We start from the raw sequence: 17,510 nt of genomic DNA, 5'->3' as shown, positions 1-17,510 counted from the left end.
CATTCAAATCTGTTCAGCCATTTTTGCGTGATCGAGTAACAAACATCCAAACTTTCCCATTTATTATATTGGTAGGATAACATATTTTTATGTACACATCAGATATACAGTCACAATCAGATATGTTTGTATATCTAAATTAGAACATGCAGTGACTGCTTTATTGCAGGAGCTAAAAGTAAACCTGAGAGTAAGCCATCTCATGTTCTATATTTACCGGGGGCTTCCTTAATGAAACACTGAAGTCTCTTTTTTTACCTTATTTTGTTATAAAATCCTCTTCAGCATTAAATTCTACATGGAATCGCCTCTTCGCAATCAATCTCCGCCTCCTCCCTGCCCCTCTCAGTGAACAAAGACTGAGAGAGGCAGGGAGAGGCCGAGATTGACTGCGGAGGAGGCAGAGCTACAGTGCAAAGCTATGCCTCTTCCAGGAAGAAAAGTCCTGCGAGTCCTGGAACTTTGCAGGGCTATTTTTCGGTAATAAATCACTCATCTGCCACGGGGATGCGGCGATTCCACTTAGAAGTTAATGCTGAAGACGACTTTATAACAAAATAAAGTTAAAAAAAAGAGACTTCAGAGTCTCTTTAAAGAGAACCTGTACTGAGTAAAAATATTTAAAATAAACACATGAGGTAACTTCAAATGAACATTGCATAGTTACCTTGCCATCAGTTCCTCTCAGAAGCTCACCATTTTCTTCTGACAATAATCCCTTCCAGTTCTGACAATATTTTGTCAGATCTGAAATATATCAGTTGCTGCCAGTAAAATATCAGTTGCTGTCAGTTATAGCTGAGAGGAAAACTGATGTACCAGGTAATGTCCATGTTTCCCTATGGCTCAAATGGGCGATGTTACAGTTTAACTGTGTGCTGACCAGAAAGCTGTTATGGGTAATGGCCATTTTCAAAATGGAGGACGGAAAATTCCCTTGATCACAGTGAACAAACAGGACGCGGGACAGGAGAAAGACACTGAGGAGTAGACTACATGGTAGGTAAGTATGACTTGTGTATGCTTATTTTGACTTTTAATTTTCAGTTCAGGTTTTCTTTAAGGAAGCCCAGGTAAGTATGATACCTAAGGAGGCTTTAATCTCAGGTACACTTAAAGAGGAACTCCAGTGAACATTTTTTCTGTTGGCAGGTGATGTAGCTGCTATATGGTTTTTGGCAGTCATAAACAGCTGTAAACAGCTATTTCCCACAATGCAGCAAGGTTCACAGACAGGAAACTGCCAAGAGTACATACTTTTCTTGTTTCTTGTGGGAGGGGTTTCACCACAATTTTAGTCATACAGCGCCCCCTGATGGTCTGTTTGTCAAAAGGAATAGATTTCTCATGTAAAAGGGTGTATCAGCTACTGATTGGGATAAAGTTCAATTCTTGGTTGGAGTTTCTCTTTAAAGTGAATGTTTTTGTTTTGTTTACATTTTAGTTTCTGTGGACTGAGTGCTACTACTGCTGTATAAACAAGTTATTTATGATGACAATTACAGTATGAAATTGAACATTTTAACATTTTTTTTTAAATGACAGCGTAAATTTATTAAAAGTCAGAGTTGGAGTCAGTACATTTTAAACAACTCCAGGTACCCAATAATAGCTGCTGAAGTCCAGTTTGGAACATATTTAGGCTGCTTTCACAGTGGGACGTTACAGGCGCACAATAGAGCAGCCTGTAACGCAGCCCAACTCACAGTAATGAAAAATCAATGGGCTGTTCACAGTGCCCACGTTGCGTTACAGTGTAACACTGCACGTTCAATGAAAGTGCAGCATGCGGTGCGTTATACACGGTTTTAGCCGCGTTTGACTGTTTGCACATGCTCAGTGCAGGAGAGGAGGAGGGGAGAGTCCGCATTAGTGACTAGCCACATGGCTAATTAATATTCACTGCACTGTGTGACGTGCAGTGTTTACTTCCTGGAGCGGCCGCTTTGTGTGGCGATTGGCTGACGGGACCACGTGATGCGGAGTGTTCCGATCACGTGGTCTCCACAGTCTTTGGACGCATGCGCCGTTTTCGTTCTATCACTATCGAACGAAAACGGCGCATAACTAGGCTCTTTTTAGCGTCCACCTTTTACCACCACCATGCATTGCGTTGGGGGCACGTTTTGCCACCTAACGTCCCCTCCAACGCAACGTCCACCTGTGAAAGCAGCCTAAAAGGACAGCTATCACAAGAACCCATTTTCCAAGGACTCCATTAATATTCACAGTGTCTTGTAAAGGGATATGTCCAATAGATGAGAATTGAGTTTTACTCTGTGGGCAGTCCTTATATACCCTGTGTCTGTTTCTCACCAAAAATAAAATAAATTATTTTATTTTTTTACTAGCACTGATGTTTAATGGGGAGATTCTTAGGCATCCATTGCTCACAATATACACGACAATACTGACAGGGCTGAGGTCTTAAAACACGACTCCTTTATTTAGAATCAAAGAACTGTGAATATTTTAGATCCTAGGTTCTGAACACATGGTACCCATATCCCCGGGGGCACTTTAGTTGGGCTCAGGGGGTCACTTGCACTTGTCATAGTCAACCCATTATGGGAAGCTTTGAGGTTGAAAAGGGTAATTCAAACCGTATATGAACATCATCAATCAGTATTTAGTTAAAAAACATTCAATAACGTTTTTAAAGCATTTATGCACAGCTGCAGTACTAACAAATACCATATATATGTGCATCAACTGGTACTTAAAATCACATTGCTAACAGAGCTGGGAACCTTATCAGCGATTTGTTAATGTTGAGAAACACAGTTTTAGATCATAAATTCATGTCAGCAAGCCAACATACAGTAGGTATAACTCAATGACTCTGCCCACGAGGTTTGTCATTTGATTCGCCTTCTATTTCCTCCCATACTGCAGCTGTGCTGTCAAAAGAGCAGGAAGCCAAAACCTGGCCGAAGTCTGGATGAGCCCAAGTGACACGCCATACAGCGTTGCTGTGTGTCTAAGAAGAACAAAAAACATTTAATCATACAGGTAATGAACCCAGAACAACAGTGATAAAAATGGGGAAGCACTTCTGCTTGAAGCCGCATTGAAACGTATAACCTTCTCCAAAGAGGGGTGAAAGTGAGTGAAGCTCTGGTTCCTATTAATTATTCTCTATTATACCTGTCACTAGTACACAATATAACAGAAAACTGCTGTAAATGAAAGACCACCTAGATTGTTAAGTATTATACATTACGGGCCTGATTCATTAGCTTAATGCTCTGTAGTGCGCATTATGTACTCTTTACATAGTAGCGCTTGCTGCCATATAAGGAGAGAGCCTTCCTTAGTTACGCACATTGCTAAATACTTCACTCGCGCCCGCTACTGTGCTAATTTACATAACAATGTAAATTAACACAGTAGCGGTTGCGAGTGAAGTATCGCGGTGGTAGGAGCCGGACCACCCGCAGTTAATGTTACGTGCATTGCTAAGGAAGCAATGCACGTAACTAAGGAAGGCACTCTCCTTACATGGCAGCGAGCGCTACTATGTAAGGCGTGCATAGTGCGTCCTACAGAACATTAAGCAGCGCAGCTTGATGAATCAAGCCCTACATTTAAACTTAATGCTAACAAGTTAGTATCAGCGACTGCACGAAAAAAGTAACCCAACCTCAATGGGGGATTGGTATTATTGTCAACCCTACCCCCCCCCCCCCCCCAACGTTTCTAAAGCTTTGTGGCTACCCCCACCTCTTTTGTCTTGGCCTGACCCGCTCGGCAGTTGCCCATTAGGTGTAGCTATTAAAGCCACTCCCTCTTCGGAACTACTCACGTCCCTGAGTGGTTGTTGCAAAGACAAACGCATCACTATTGCACAAGCACCAGTCATCCCAATCCATGGGCATTCATGACCTCGCCCTATCCTTGCTCTCATCCTACCTCTACAACCGCTCCTTTACGACTCCCTTCAATAAATCATCATCATCCACCCCCATTCACCTCTCGGTGGTAGTACCCCAAGGCTCTGTCCTTGGCCCCCTACTGTTCTCCCTATACACATCCTCCATTGGTAAGGTTATCTCCTCCATGGGTTTTAACTATCATATGTATGCTGATGACACCCATATCTACCTCCACAACCCTGACCTTTCCACCACTACCACGGACAAGGTCTCCTCCTGCCTATCAGCCATCTCCTCCTGGATGTCTGATAGGTTCCTGAAACGAAACGTGGAGAAAACGGAATTCATGAACTTCCCACCGCGGCCATCCCTGACTGTAACGCTCGGTGAAGCACAGAGAGGTCTGATTACCGGTGATCTGCAGTATCACGGGAAATACAGACGTATACCAGATTATATGTGATCTGCAGTATCACCGATAATCCAATATACTAGCTAACCTCTGGTCACCTGAGTAGAGTGTAGTGATTGGTGCAACAGTAATACAGAGGACAAGCCTCAGTGCAGCGAGGAGAACTGCACCGATCCCTTCCGCAGGTCTGAGTTCTCCAAGACGGGAGGAGTCAGACAGACAGTGGGAAGGGAGGTCCGAAAGTGACACTCAGGCGGAAGTGTCACTAACGGGACGGGGAACCGCCTCAAATCGTGAGGTCGGTTCTCGAGGTCGGACAAGCTAGGTTGTAACCAGACGGGCAGATAAGTACAATATCAGTAGGCAAAGGTGGAGTCAAAGTACAGGCAGGGTTCAGCAGCGGGGTATCAGAAATATCGGGGTACAAAATCAGGAGGCAGAGGCGGAGTCAAAGTACAGGCAGGGTTCGGCAGCGGGGTGTCAGAAATATCGGGGTACAAAATCAGGAGGCAGAGGCGGAGTCAAAGTACAGGCAGGGTTCAGCAACGGGGTATCAGATATAACGAGGTACAAGGTCAGAGTTCAGGAGGATAGTCGAGGCAGGCAAAAGGTCATAACAGATAATCACAATCAAACTAGTACTTTAAGCTATCAACAGAATCTAGCTTAGTGTAGGATTACAGCTCCAGCTGGTCCCGGCACACTAACGGATCTGACTACGGATCTGGGTGCTCCCACATGTGTGAACGCAACGCCAGACAAGGAACAAGTGAACAGCCAGCTGTATATATACACGGAGGCCTCTCCAGCACCTCCCTAAGTGCTGGACCAATCAGGATGGGAGCCAGAGTCAGCTGACCAACCTGGTCAGCTGACTCATCTCTGGCTGACATAAATTCTTCCTGAGTGCGCGCGCGTCACTCTAAACCCTGAGGGACTACGAGTCCCAGCCACAACTGCCCCGCTCTGCGGTGTCTCCGCAGCGGGGGCATGCGGACCAACCGCCGCGTCTGATGCGGCGGTTTCCCCGCTCTTCATGCGTCCCTGCACGGAGACAGCCGCCTCATGCTGAGGAGAGGCGGCTGCCTCTCCGTGTGTGTGGCGCGTGTGTGCGCGGAAAGAGCCGCCTGCCGCTGGATCATGGCGGCGGCTCTTCCGCGTTTTCACACTGACCCTCCCAGATGGGACCAATAGAGAAATAGAGTAAATGGGCTCTGTCTCTCCTGGCCAATAGAAAACTATGCAGTAGTGCTCTGCCCCTCCTTTGCTTTTAACTCCGCCCCACAGAAGTTCTGGTTAGCAGGCGCCGGACAGGGCAACTGATCTCTGATGCGAATTGTCAGCCCAGAATGCATCCTGAGGGTAACAGCGGGGAGAAGAGAGGAACTGGGACATGAAGGGAGCCGCCAGAGAGAAGAGAGCGAGTGCAGGGAACTCGGTAGTGATTGGTGAGTCAGTCAGTGACATAACAAATGTCCGCGATTTGGGGAGACAGAACTAGCAGCAGCACCTGCTGGTAACAAGTACAGTATAGGCATCTGTTAGAACAGTGTGTGAGTCACTGTGCATCGCCTACTGCTATTGTTCAGCTGCTGCTGCAGACTGCAATATTTTACCAGAGGTCTGATGATGTCTGGTGGAGAAATGGGAGTGTTTTTTTTTATATAAGTATTTATACCATGTGTGCAAATATATTTAATGCAAAATGTCTTCTAAGCTTCCTGATACCCCCCAGCTTTCCTAGTGGAATGTGTTCACCTCTTCAGTGCCAAAGATCTGTGTTCTCTCCCCTCTAGCTCTGTCCCTTTTGGGGTCCAAATACTTGAAGTAAACATGAGATAGCAAGGGAGAGAAAAATGATACATACCTGGGGCTTCCTCCAGCCCCTCCCAGGCTGATTGCTCCCTCACTGCCCTCCTCTGCTGTCTGGAATCTGGCTCCAAAAGTCCTCCGGTCTGATGTGTTCTACATATGTGCGACTTCGTCACGTTCCCGTCACTATTCTGCATCTGGGCAGTACTACTGCGCTGGTGCAGAACGCTCCCAACAATGGGAATGTGACATTTAAGCACATGTGGACGGAATGCATTTGTGCCGACTGGAGGACTTTCGGTCATTCCAGGCGAAGAAGGATGGTGAGAGAGCGATTAGCGTGGAGGAAGCCCCAGATATGTATAATTTTTCTTTCCGTCGCTGTCTCAGGTACACTTTAAAGGTCCCCATTTGGCTGGGCTTCCCTTCCTAGAGTCACTCTGCCCCCCTCCCCCTAGCCCCAACAGCTGTGATTGGAGAGCGTGGCATGTTCTGTCCACTCCACGCTCCTTGCATTTCCTTGTATTTCAGCACTCCCACCCAGCTGCAACCAGGCCGTGCATATTTTAGAGGAAGCACTAAATGCTTGCAACAGCAACTGTTGTGCACAGGCAGGGGGGAGCGCTCACATACAGGGAGAGAGTAGTGGAAAGAGCATGCCATGCTATCTCGGCCTCTGTTCACCTGCCTCCAGTCAGAGCTGGGGAGGCCATTTAAATGGAGACCTTACAGTATTTGGACCTTACAGTGCAAACAAGAGATTTAACATAAACTGCTACTATAGCTGCGGGAGGGGGTAACATCATGGAACTTGGCCAGTGTACCCAATAACCCTTTATTTTCCAAGGTATGTTCTCCGGGGTCCTGTTGGATAGACTCCCGTCCCTGCTGCTACTTTATTTCCATGTGGCTCTGACTGGAGGCTGCTATCCCTTCCACTCCATGGTCCCTGTTATGTAGGCTTCTGTGCACATCTGGGCGGAAGCACTGTCATTTAGGGAGAGCGGAGTATACAGAGCATGGTACACTCTCTCTGATTCAGTCCAGCAGCCATTAGTCACAGCCCAGAACAGGGGGCAGAGCAGTGCCAGGGTGGAGAGCCCATTCAAATGTGGATCTTTCAGTATTTGCACTCTAGGACACAGATTGGCAAAGAGGCTATTGGGCACTTCGGCAAAGTTCAGTGGTGTTCTCCACCCCCCAACTATCCTAGCAGTTTTTATGTTGGGGGGAGGGGGGCGCCACAGATTTTCCCACCTGGAGTGACAGAAAGGCTAGAGGCACCCCTGTAAAAAGAGCAGCAGGTGTTTACTCACAAACTGACACACGGAGTGCAGAAAATGCATTCTAATAAACATGCGTAGAAAAATGACAGACAGGTGTGCTTCCAGCCTAATGACCACTTTTTCCCAGATGCCAGTCACAAGCGCCATTCGGCTGTAATTACATGCAACCGAGTGGAAGTGATCAGTAACACTGGGTGTCATGTATGACACATGGTGGCATTAAACCATCTCGTGTTGCATCTGAGCGCGGCAAGTGTCATGCTCAGATGCAACTACATGGGGGACGCCTATCCACCACCTGTTCCGAGCACTAGCTTGCACCCTGCCGGCGGATTGGAGCAGCTGTGAATTCAGTGCCTTCATCTGCTTGTGGAAATGAGGCGTTAGTGTCTGCTACGAGGTAAAAAAAATGACTGCCAACCAAAGGGTAGGGTTACTTATGTAGATCATTACTGCCAATCAGAGGCTGAGGTTAACTATTTTGTGCCAGCCACAGGTGGAAATAACATTACTGCTGACAAGGGAAGTTAGGTTCCAACAATGGAAACCTTAGTACCAGCCAGGGAAGCATACATAAGTGTTTGTCAGCAGCTTGAGAATGGAAGGGGCATTTTTTAGGAGAGGAGCTCATGCACTATTAAGAACATGAATCCACAGGCGTTCACAACACCCCTTTTCCTCCTCTATGTGCCTTGCACTGCCTTCTACCGCTCCTTCTCTGCCATTCTCTGCCCCTTGCTCTCTTCTCTTTGCTTTGTGATGAGACGCACAGAGCAGAGATGCAGCGTCGTGACTCTGGGGTCGTGGAGCTTTTTTTTTTTTTAAAGAAACTAGTTGATTTAACAATCCAGGAGCAGCTGTGAGCAGCCCTACTTGACGCAGCTCACCCCCCGGATCAGGCAGTATGCTTTTTTTTTTTTTTTTTAAGCCATGCCACCGGCATGGGTCCAGTTTAGGATTAGGAAGGGGCTGGATAATCCTAAATGGCTGCCAGAAGACATGGACTAAATCCGCACCACCAAAAACAGGCCTTCAGGGAATACCGCGTTAGTACACGGTATTCCCTGTCTGGCATACGGCCAAGCAGGAAGTGACCACAATCGCGCAGTCACTTCTTGTTTCGGGAAGAGCACGGAAGCATATTGTAAAAATACGCTACCTTGCGTGTGCATCGTAACGTTGTCGCAACGCTGCCAACATTTTTAGAATCCCTACATCACTATAGACTTAAATGACTTCCGAAAAGTCAAGTGTATCAGCATTCAGACTTCCGGTCCAATGCAGAGCGACGCAAGTAAGCGTGGTAGCGTAGTTTTGGAAGCGCGTCAGATTGAGGACTTTCTGCACCGCGACTCAGGTAATGTGATTTCCATTGGAGGTTTTCAATGGAGTGCTGTAGCAGTGTGTCAGTATGACGCACCGCACTGCCCCAGTGTGAAAGGGCCGTCAGGGCCAGTTCCCACTCTCCATCAAAACTGTCAGTTTCCGGGATGCATCCAAACGGATGTGCACAGATCCTCAGTCTGTTTGAAAAGGATCGATTCCATCCAGTCTGCCAAATGGCCTGAAAATATAGGGAGTCTACGTTAATTCGGGATTGGCGAACGCATTGCATTGACAGATTGCAAACGGAATAGTAGAAGTCACAGATGAAAAACTGATGCCCAATAAAAACTGATCTGTTCGATGGATTTTACCCGGATCAGTTTTTCATCCATGCAGTGTAAACCGGCTCTTAGCGGTTGCCAGGGTGAGGAGATGGCAACTAATGCCAAATTCATACTTTTTCCTCTTTTTAAGCCAACTTTCTTTTGGGTAACCTTCCATGTGCAACTCCACTTCTGTATATAACACCCCTAACATGTGCAGGAGCTCACATCCCATTCCACATGCAGCCCCCAGATCCATGCTTAAATGCAAAGCAACCCCTATTTCTCTCCTTTTTAACAATTTCTTTGCATTAGTGTGTATAAAATACATGCATTAAAAGAACTTTTTACTTTTTAAGAAACAAAGTGTTAAAGGCTCACCTGTCCGCCGGCGCGATTCCTGTCCCCCTCCAGTGGATTCGCCATGAGCTCATGTTCCACGCGACACTGGTGCACCTATTAGAAATTTGTCTGCAGTGTGTGGGTCCTCTCAGATCAGATTAAATCAGAGATCTGATAGCCAATTTGGTGGCAGATCAACATGTGTATGGGCACTTCAACTCACTCTTCCATATCCAGCTGCCAATTTTGGCAGCAGCCTCCCTAGACCATGACCAATTTCACCTTTGCACAAATCCAGCCCTGGGAATAACATTATTGCCAACCAGTGAACAAGGATAAATCCTAAAAGTGGCCATACATTAGGCAACTTGGCGGACAATCGACCATCCAATCGATTATTATAATTGATTTGAATGAAAATTGGTGTCGTCAAGTGCATGCCTGATTGTCGATATGACCAATTTCGGGCCAAAATTGTTCGCATGAATCGAGCGGACATGCTACAAGTTGTAGGGCCGACTTGCTCTATCAGGTGTGCGGCTGTAACAGCGAGCAATATTGGGACAGGCAAAGAAATCCCCGGTCTTCCGAAACCTCCACTCTTCTATTAGCCCCATACAGTCACACACTCCACCGGCACATAGCGTGCTCGGCCAAGTGTGACATCACACATGCACCATGCCAGCAGCATGTATATGGTAAATAAAAAATGGCGGATACAGAAGAAGGGCGGGCACCACGACACAGGACAGGTATAAACGCACACATACCGGCACATTTATACATTAGGGAAGAGCGACAAAGTGACAGATTCCCAAGAGATTTCATCCTGAACTCAATTGGGATTCGATCTCTCTCTGATTGCATTTGATCAGAGAATTGTCTCTTGGTCGAATCTGCCCATCATCACGTGATGTATGGGCTCCTTTAGATCTCACTAGGGAGGTGGGGAATTTACTGCCAGCCAGATGACGAGGTTATCCTTACTTCCATTCAGGAAGTGAATAGATATATGTTGCCAGCCAAGGGGTGGGATTCGCGGTAAGTAGCCTCAGCTAGAGTATGGATATAATATTACCATTACACAGTGTGCAAGGATAGCATATATGACAAAAGGCAGGTTGGACTTAATGGCAGACAGGAGGTGGATAAAACATTCTTGCTGAGCAGGGGTGAAAGATTACTGTCAGATACTGGTCAGCGGCCAGCACTGAGCACATCATTCTACTTAGTGCCACCTGCAGATCCTGGGGGGGGGGGGGAGATCACTTCCCATTCTTCAGAACAAGAAAAACGGCCACAGTCAATAATATCGCTGCTACCAGCCAGGAACGTATGACCGCAGTCCGCAGGAATAAATAACACAACTGCCGTCGCAATACAACGACCAGAGGGTGGTTATATACCTTGTTGCCCGCCAGGGGGCGCACAGCACACACCTAGCCGGCAGATCCCAAGTTGACGCTGTCAAAATGGCGCCGGTTTCCGAAGCTCGAGCGCAACAGCTGTTAACCACGCTCACCCGCAAACCCCGCCCTCCTCACAGGCCACGCCCCAAAACATATACTACGCGGACTCTTGGCCACGCCCATCAACCATGTCCGTGAGACTCCCTCTCCCTGAATGGTGAAGCACTGATAGGCTGCAGTGTGCTCGGCCATCTTGCAGTGCTGTCTGTCTGTCTCCAGCACACCGGGGAATAGGGTTGTGTTTTCCGGGCAGCGATGTTGCTGTGCGCGAGGCTCCGGGCCGGGGTAACGCGATCGGTAAGTGGAAGGCGTGCGGACTGTGGAGGACAGGCAGGGCACGCGGTGCTGACATGACGGCGGGGAAGGACGCTGAGTGTCCCCGCGACCTTCACCATCCACAACATGAGCGGCCCATGGAGGGAAGCCACCCGGGTACGACAGTGTCTGTTGCCAGCAGCAGGCCCCTCACATACTGCACCACAGGCTGCAGGGTGAACAATACTTGGGGAGCCCATGGGAGCAAATGTAAACCACCAATACAGTATAAGATCATTCTTATGCTATAGGCTAGCTACTCTAGTCTGAATAATTCACATCTTCACGGGGAGTGTTTCAAACACTGGATTATTCTGAACTGAGATCTCCGATGTTTTTCCTGGGATGTGTTAGAACCGTAGCTTAGGAGTCACACCCTGAGGGCCCATTCACACTAGAAGCGCTTTTCTGAGTGTTTTGCGATTGATTAGCGTTTTTTTAAATCGCTTCCATTCACTTTTATTAAAATTGTGGTAAAAATCGCTGTGCTTTTCACGTATGCGTTTGCAAAATCACAGCGATTTTTACCACGTTTTTAATGAAAGTGAATGGGAGCGATTTTAAAAACCACGAATCAATCGCAAAACGTTCAGAAAAGCGCTTCTAATGTGAATGGGCCCTGAGTGCTATCACCACTGGGACTGCTTTAGCTTTCACTTACCTCATATTCTACAGTTCCTCTTTTAGGCCTTGATTCTTCAGTTCTTTATATTATATATCACTTGGCCTATCACCATTATTGTTGTATGATCCCCGTCTATGCTGTTTGGTTGGTTGGCCAGTGCATGTCTGTTCATCTGGATCTTATAGTCTCACAGGATCCTAGCCATGTTATTGACCATAATCAGCATTGTTCTTCATGACTGCATGATGCATCATGTGCAGTTATCCAGCAGTGATAAGGGGAGTTCTAATGACCTTAGGGGGCCACCATAGAGGCCAGACAGCCCTGGCTCATTATTAGATATTCACATTCTGGGAATATGGCTTTCACCCTTAAGTACTTAAAGGATAACTGAAGCGTGAGGGATACGGGTGCCATTATTTTTGTCTCCTTATAACTAAGCAATATCAGTTGCCAGTTACATGTCCTGCTGATCCTCTGCCTCAAATTTTTTTAGCCATAGACCCTGAACAAGCATATGCAGCTCAGGTGTTTCTGAAATTACTGTCAAATCTGACTGGATTCTCTGCATGCTTGTTTCTGATGTTATTCACACACTACTGCAGACAAATAGATCAGCAGGACTGCCAGGCAACTGGTATTGTTTAAGACAAAATAAATATGGCAGCCTCTACTTTCTTCTCACTACAGTTGTCTTGTAAGTATTAGGCCATCAATTAAGTGACCTTTCATTTATACTAATATTAAAATATTCCCTGTTGGTTTGACAGCATCAGTGGCTCAATTTAACAGAGTAACCAAGCAGCTCGGGGTGACCCAAAACCACTAGGAAAGTATAGGGGGACTAAAAGAGACTGAAAACTCCTCCTACTGAAAAAACAATTCTTAGTGTGGTTTGCTCTCTTAAAACAGAAGTTACTTGCACACTGCTGTATATTAAAATGAAATGATCTCTTTGCCCCTTAAAGAAAACCCGAGGTGGGTTTGAAGAATATTATCTGCATACAGAGGCTGGATCTGCCAATACAGCCCAGCCTCTGTTGCTATCCCAAACCCCCCTAAGGTCCCCCTGCACTCTGCAATCCCTCATAAATCACAGCCACGCTGCTGACAAACAGCTTGTCAGAGCTGGCTGTGTTTATCTCTATAGTGTCAGTCTGCTGCTCTCCCCGCCTCCTGCAGAACTCCAGTCCCCGCCTGCATCCCTTCCCTCCCTGCTGATTGGAGGGAAGGGACGGGGGCAGGGACCTGAGCTATGCAGGAGGCGGGGGAGCAGCTGAGACTGACACTACAGATGTAAACACAGCCTCACAGCGTGGCTGTGATTTATGAGGGATTGCAGAGTGCAGGGGGACCTTAGTGGGGTTTGGGATAGCAACAGAGGCTGGGCTGTATAGGCAGATCTAGCCTCTGTATGCAGATAACATTCTTTAAACACACCTCGGGTTCTCTTTAACCCTCCTGGCGGTTTATTAAAATCCGCCAGGGGGCAGCACAGACGTTTTTTTTTTTTAAATTTGTTTTTATATCATGTAGCGAGACAAGGTCTCGCTACATGATAGCCCCCAGCCCCTCCGATCGCCTTCGGAGATCAGGAGATCCCGTTCAAAGAACGGGATCTCCTGGAGGGCTTCCCCCGACGAGCGGGATGACGTCCTCGACGTCGTGACGGCAAAGGGGACTCCGATCCACTCGTCAGCGCTGCCTGGCACTGATTGGCCAGGCAGCGCACAGGGTCTGGGGGGGGCGGATCGGCGGCGATCGGATTGCACACGCAGCTAGCAAAGTGCTAGCTGCGTGTAGCAAAAAAAAAATTATGCAAATCGGCCCAGCAAGGCCTGAGCGGTGCCTTCCGGCGGCATAGCCCGAGCTCAGCTCGGGCTTACCGCCAGGATGGTTAAAAGAGGCTTGCACCCAGAACCGCTGGAGTATAGCAAGCTTATAGCTTTACATTTTACAGAGCCATATAAACCCTACATGCAGACAGCCTATTTCAGACTGTAGGTCCTCAGTGCATGGCAGGGATTGATGTGGCTCTATGGGTTTTTTTAGTAGTAGGAGGGCTTTTCGGTCTCTCTTAGTCTCCTATACTTTCCTATTGGTTTTGGGTCACCCGGAGCTAGTTACAATGTTATACTGGTCCAAGACCTATCCCATAGAGCCATATCAATCCCTGCCATACACTGATGACCAACAGTCCGAAACAGGCTGTCTGCAGTTTGGGATGATGTGGCTCTGTAAAATTTAAAGCTATATGCTTGCTAGACACCAGCGGCTCTGGATGCAAGCCTGGCTTCAGAGGAATAGAGGAATATCTTTATTTATAAGTAAAGGACACTTGACCCAAGACAAATCTAAGGTAAGCACAGCAGTGGTATGTTTGGATCTGTGTATTGTCTGTTCCTCTTTGCTCTTCAAGTCCCCGTAATCGCTGTTTGAAAAACTTTACTTGTGGTTAGTCGAACTTTCAGACAGGAAGAGGCGGGCTTGCAATGATCACATTCCCATTTCTTTTAAGGGGTGTGAATAGGGTGGGGAAGAGGAGGGAATGGGAGGTTAATAGAAAGGAATATTGTGGCAAGGTTGCCTATTCCTCTGAAAATTTGACTTTAGCCAAAAGGAGTCATAACAGGACCAAGTGGAAAAAGAACAGACAACGCACAGAGGTATTTGGATCCAGCATGAACATACCGATCAGCTTACCTTTTTCTTGGATCAGGTATTCTTTAAAGGGACCATGAGTAGTACCAGAAAATGGAATACTGAAATTACCTGGGTCTTCGTCCAGGACCCTGTAGCCCGAGAGGTCTCCTGGCGTCCACTGGTTCCCCTCCATCCTCCCACTGGGGGCTCCATTAGCTGCGAGACTTTGGTGGGAGTTGCACACAACTGCGCATGCGTGGCCCATCTGTGCGCCTGGCTTGATCACATGCCCATCGTGAGAGTTCTGTGCATGTGAGGTTCATTCTTTCAAGAACCGCGCATGCACAGAACGCTCATAGTGAAGGGTGCATGATCAAGCCGGACACTGACAGGTAGCGCAAAGGCAGTTGCGCACTACTCTCACCGAAGTCACACATCTAACAAAGCCACCTGCGCAAGGACGGAGGGCGACCAGAGGATGCCAAGGTTTCTCGCGGGCTACTGGGGGGCTGGTGGATGCCCCAGGGTCCCTTTTAGTGAGTCTGTGGCGCAGACATAAGGAGGATGTTGCAATTTTAGGGCCCATTCACACTTGCAAAACGCTAGCGCTTTTGCTAGCGTTTTGCTCTGGTGATTAACGCGAAAAAATCGCCATACACACTTGGCGACGCGATTAGCGTTTCTATAGCATTAAACGCGATCGCCGGGAAATCGTGCAGGATATAAATTCGCATTTGGTGATTTGCGTTAATCAGACGATTAACGCAAATCGCCCAAGTGAGAACGGGCCAATAGGGTATTATGGTACTAGCTCTTTAAAAAACGATAGCGCTTGAGCGTTTTGCCGAAATCGCCAGCAAAACGCTCAGATGTTGAACTGGGCCTAACATGTGATGCAAGATTTTCCCATTCAACAATTACTATTTTTTTTATCAATTAGCTTAAAGGGACACTTAAAGAGAATCTGTATTGTTAAAATCGCACAAAAGTAAACATACCAGTGCGTTAGGGGACATCTCCTATTACCCTCTGTCACAATTTCGGCGCTCCTCGCCGCATTAAAAGTGGTTAAAAACTGTTTTAAAAAGTTTGTTTATAAACAAACAAAATGGCCACCAAAACAGGAAGTAGGTTGATGTACAGCATGTCCACACATAGAAAATATATTCATACACAAGCAGGCTGTATACACCCTTCCTTTTGAATCTCAAGAGATCATTTGTGTGTTTCTTTCCCCCTGCAGCTATCTTCCACTGAAGTGTCAGGCTGTTTCTTCCTGCAGAGTGCAGACAGCTCTGCCTGTATGTAATTCCTCAGTATGTGAAAGCCCAGCCAGCTCAGAGGAGGATTTATCCAGCTTGTAAAAGATAATAAAGCAGAGAGAAGCTGCACTAATCTAAATAACACACAGCAGTGTTCAGAGAGGGGCCTGGAGGGGGGAGATGCATCACAGAACCACAACACTGAAGAACTTGGCAGCCTTCCAGACACAGGCTGACAAGTCTGACAAGAGAGAGATAAGTTGATTTATTACAGAGATGGTGATAGTAGAACGTTCTGCAGTAAGCCAGAACACATTAGAATAGCTTTTGGAACTTGTAGGATGATACAAAACAGGATGCAATTTTTGTTACGGAGTCTCTTTAAGTCAAACAAAAAAAATGAGTTTTACTCACCTAGGGCTTCCAATAGCCCCCTGCAGCTGTCCGGTGCCCTCGCCGTCTCCCTCCGATCCTCCTGGCCCCGCCGGCAGCCACTTCCTGTTTCGGTGACAGGAGCTGACAGGCTGGGGACGCGAGTGATTCTTCGCGGTCCCAGACACATTAGCACCCTCTATGCTGCTATATGGTATATGATATATGCTATAGCAGCATAGATGGCGCTATTGTGGCCAGGAACGCGAAGAATCACTCGCGTCCCCAGCATGTCAGCTCCTGTCGCCGAAACAGGAAGTGGCTGCCGGCGGGGCCAGGAGGATCAGAGGGAGACGGCGAGGGCACCAGACAGCTGCAGGGGGCTATTGGAAGCCCCAGGTGAGTAAAACTCATTTTTTTTTTTTTTTTACTTAAGTGTCCCTTTAACGGTTTACTCAAATTTCATATTAATGTGTTGCACAAGAAGACTTAGTGTATTAAATTAATTTTCCTTTGAAATTGTTTCTTGTGTCTCCATGTATTGTGTATTGTATTTTTTTTTTTTTTTTTTTTTTGCCAATGAGAGGTGCAAGAGCACCAACTTAGCACCAGGTTACAGTGAGCTTGGCATTACTGTTACATTGTGCATGGCTCACTGCTAAATTAAAGGAGAACTGTAGTGAGAGGGCTATGGAGGCTGCCATATTTATTTCCATTTAAGCAATACCAGTTACCTGGCTGTCCTGCTGATCCTCTGCCTCTAATACTTTCAGCCACAGCCCCTGAACAAGCATGCAGCAGGTCAGGTGTTTCTGACAAATTTGACAGATATGACAAGATTAGCTGCATGCTTGTTTCTGGTGTGATTCAGCCACTACTTCAGCCAAATAGACCAGCAGGGCTGCCAGGCAACTGGTATTGCTTAAAAGGAAATAAATATGGCAGCCTCCATATACCTCTCACTACAGTTCTCCTTTAAGCTGATAATGCAGCTATATCAGCTATCCTAATATTGCTATAAATGTTTTGTCACGTGATGACATTCACTAGTGCTTCATTAGTCCGCTGTTGATGCCACTGTCTCAGGTATTTCCAAATTAAGCAGCACAGCTGTCACAACCTATAAGGATCAACTGTTTGAGGGGGGGGAGGTGGGGGGGGGGGTCAGTTTTGTGTTCTGATGTGAGGCAGTCCTTTCAGATTCTTTGATTTACTGGGGCTGGAGAACAGTGGGGAATATCAGTGATCCAGGTAGACCTGGATATTTTGTTTTGCTGAAAGGTTGGTGAAGTTCTGCTGTTGCAGTCACATGCATGTAGTCACAGCAAGAACTGAATTACATTAAAGGGGAACTGAAGTAAGAGGTATACGGAGGCTGCCATATTTATTTCCGTTTAATTAATACTAGTTGCCTGGCAGCCCTGCTGGTCTATTTCTCTGCAGTAGAA

At 46.9% G+C, this 17,510-nt stretch overlaps 1 protein-coding gene and 1 long non-coding RNA gene across 3 annotated transcripts in view; one reads left to right on the top strand and one right to left on the bottom strand.

The window, feature by feature from the left end:
• Positions 1 to 1,747: 1,747 nt before the first annotated feature.
• LOC137518826 (uncharacterized) lies at positions 1,748 to 10,917 on the bottom strand. The gene is made up of 3 exons (XR_011020900.1): positions 10,783 to 10,917; positions 9,416 to 9,490; positions 1,748 to 2,980 (listed from the first exon to the last, which is right to left on the bottom strand). It is a non-coding gene; the product is annotated as an uncharacterized lncRNA (long non-coding RNA).
• A 32-nt stretch (positions 10,918 to 10,949) lies between these two features.
• LOC137518825 (NADH dehydrogenase [ubiquinone] flavoprotein 2, mitochondrial-like) overlaps positions 10,950 to 17,510 on the top strand; it is a 74,009-nt gene continuing 67,448 nt past the window's right edge. The window contains exon 1 of one of the 2 annotated variants that reach the window (XM_068237182.1): positions 10,950 to 11,142. In XM_068237182.1, coding sequence (XP_068093283.1) covers positions 11,101 to 11,142 — 42 coding nt within the window. In that variant the 5' untranslated portion in view covers positions 10,950 to 11,100. Of the gene's footprint in view, positions 11,143 to 11,204; positions 11,278 to 17,510 lie in introns of those variants that run through there. The other variant, XM_068237183.1, reaches the window with a different exon arrangement.

Source organism: Hyperolius riggenbachi, chromosome 5, assembly GCF_040937935.1.
Source record: "Hyperolius riggenbachi isolate aHypRig1 chromosome 5, aHypRig1.pri, whole genome shotgun sequence".
Taxonomy (NCBI): Eukaryota; Metazoa; Chordata; class Amphibia; order Anura; family Hyperoliidae; genus Hyperolius; species Hyperolius riggenbachi.
The sequence above is the reverse complement of the archived record's forward strand: the minus strand, read 5'-3'. Positions and strand labels throughout refer to the sequence as shown.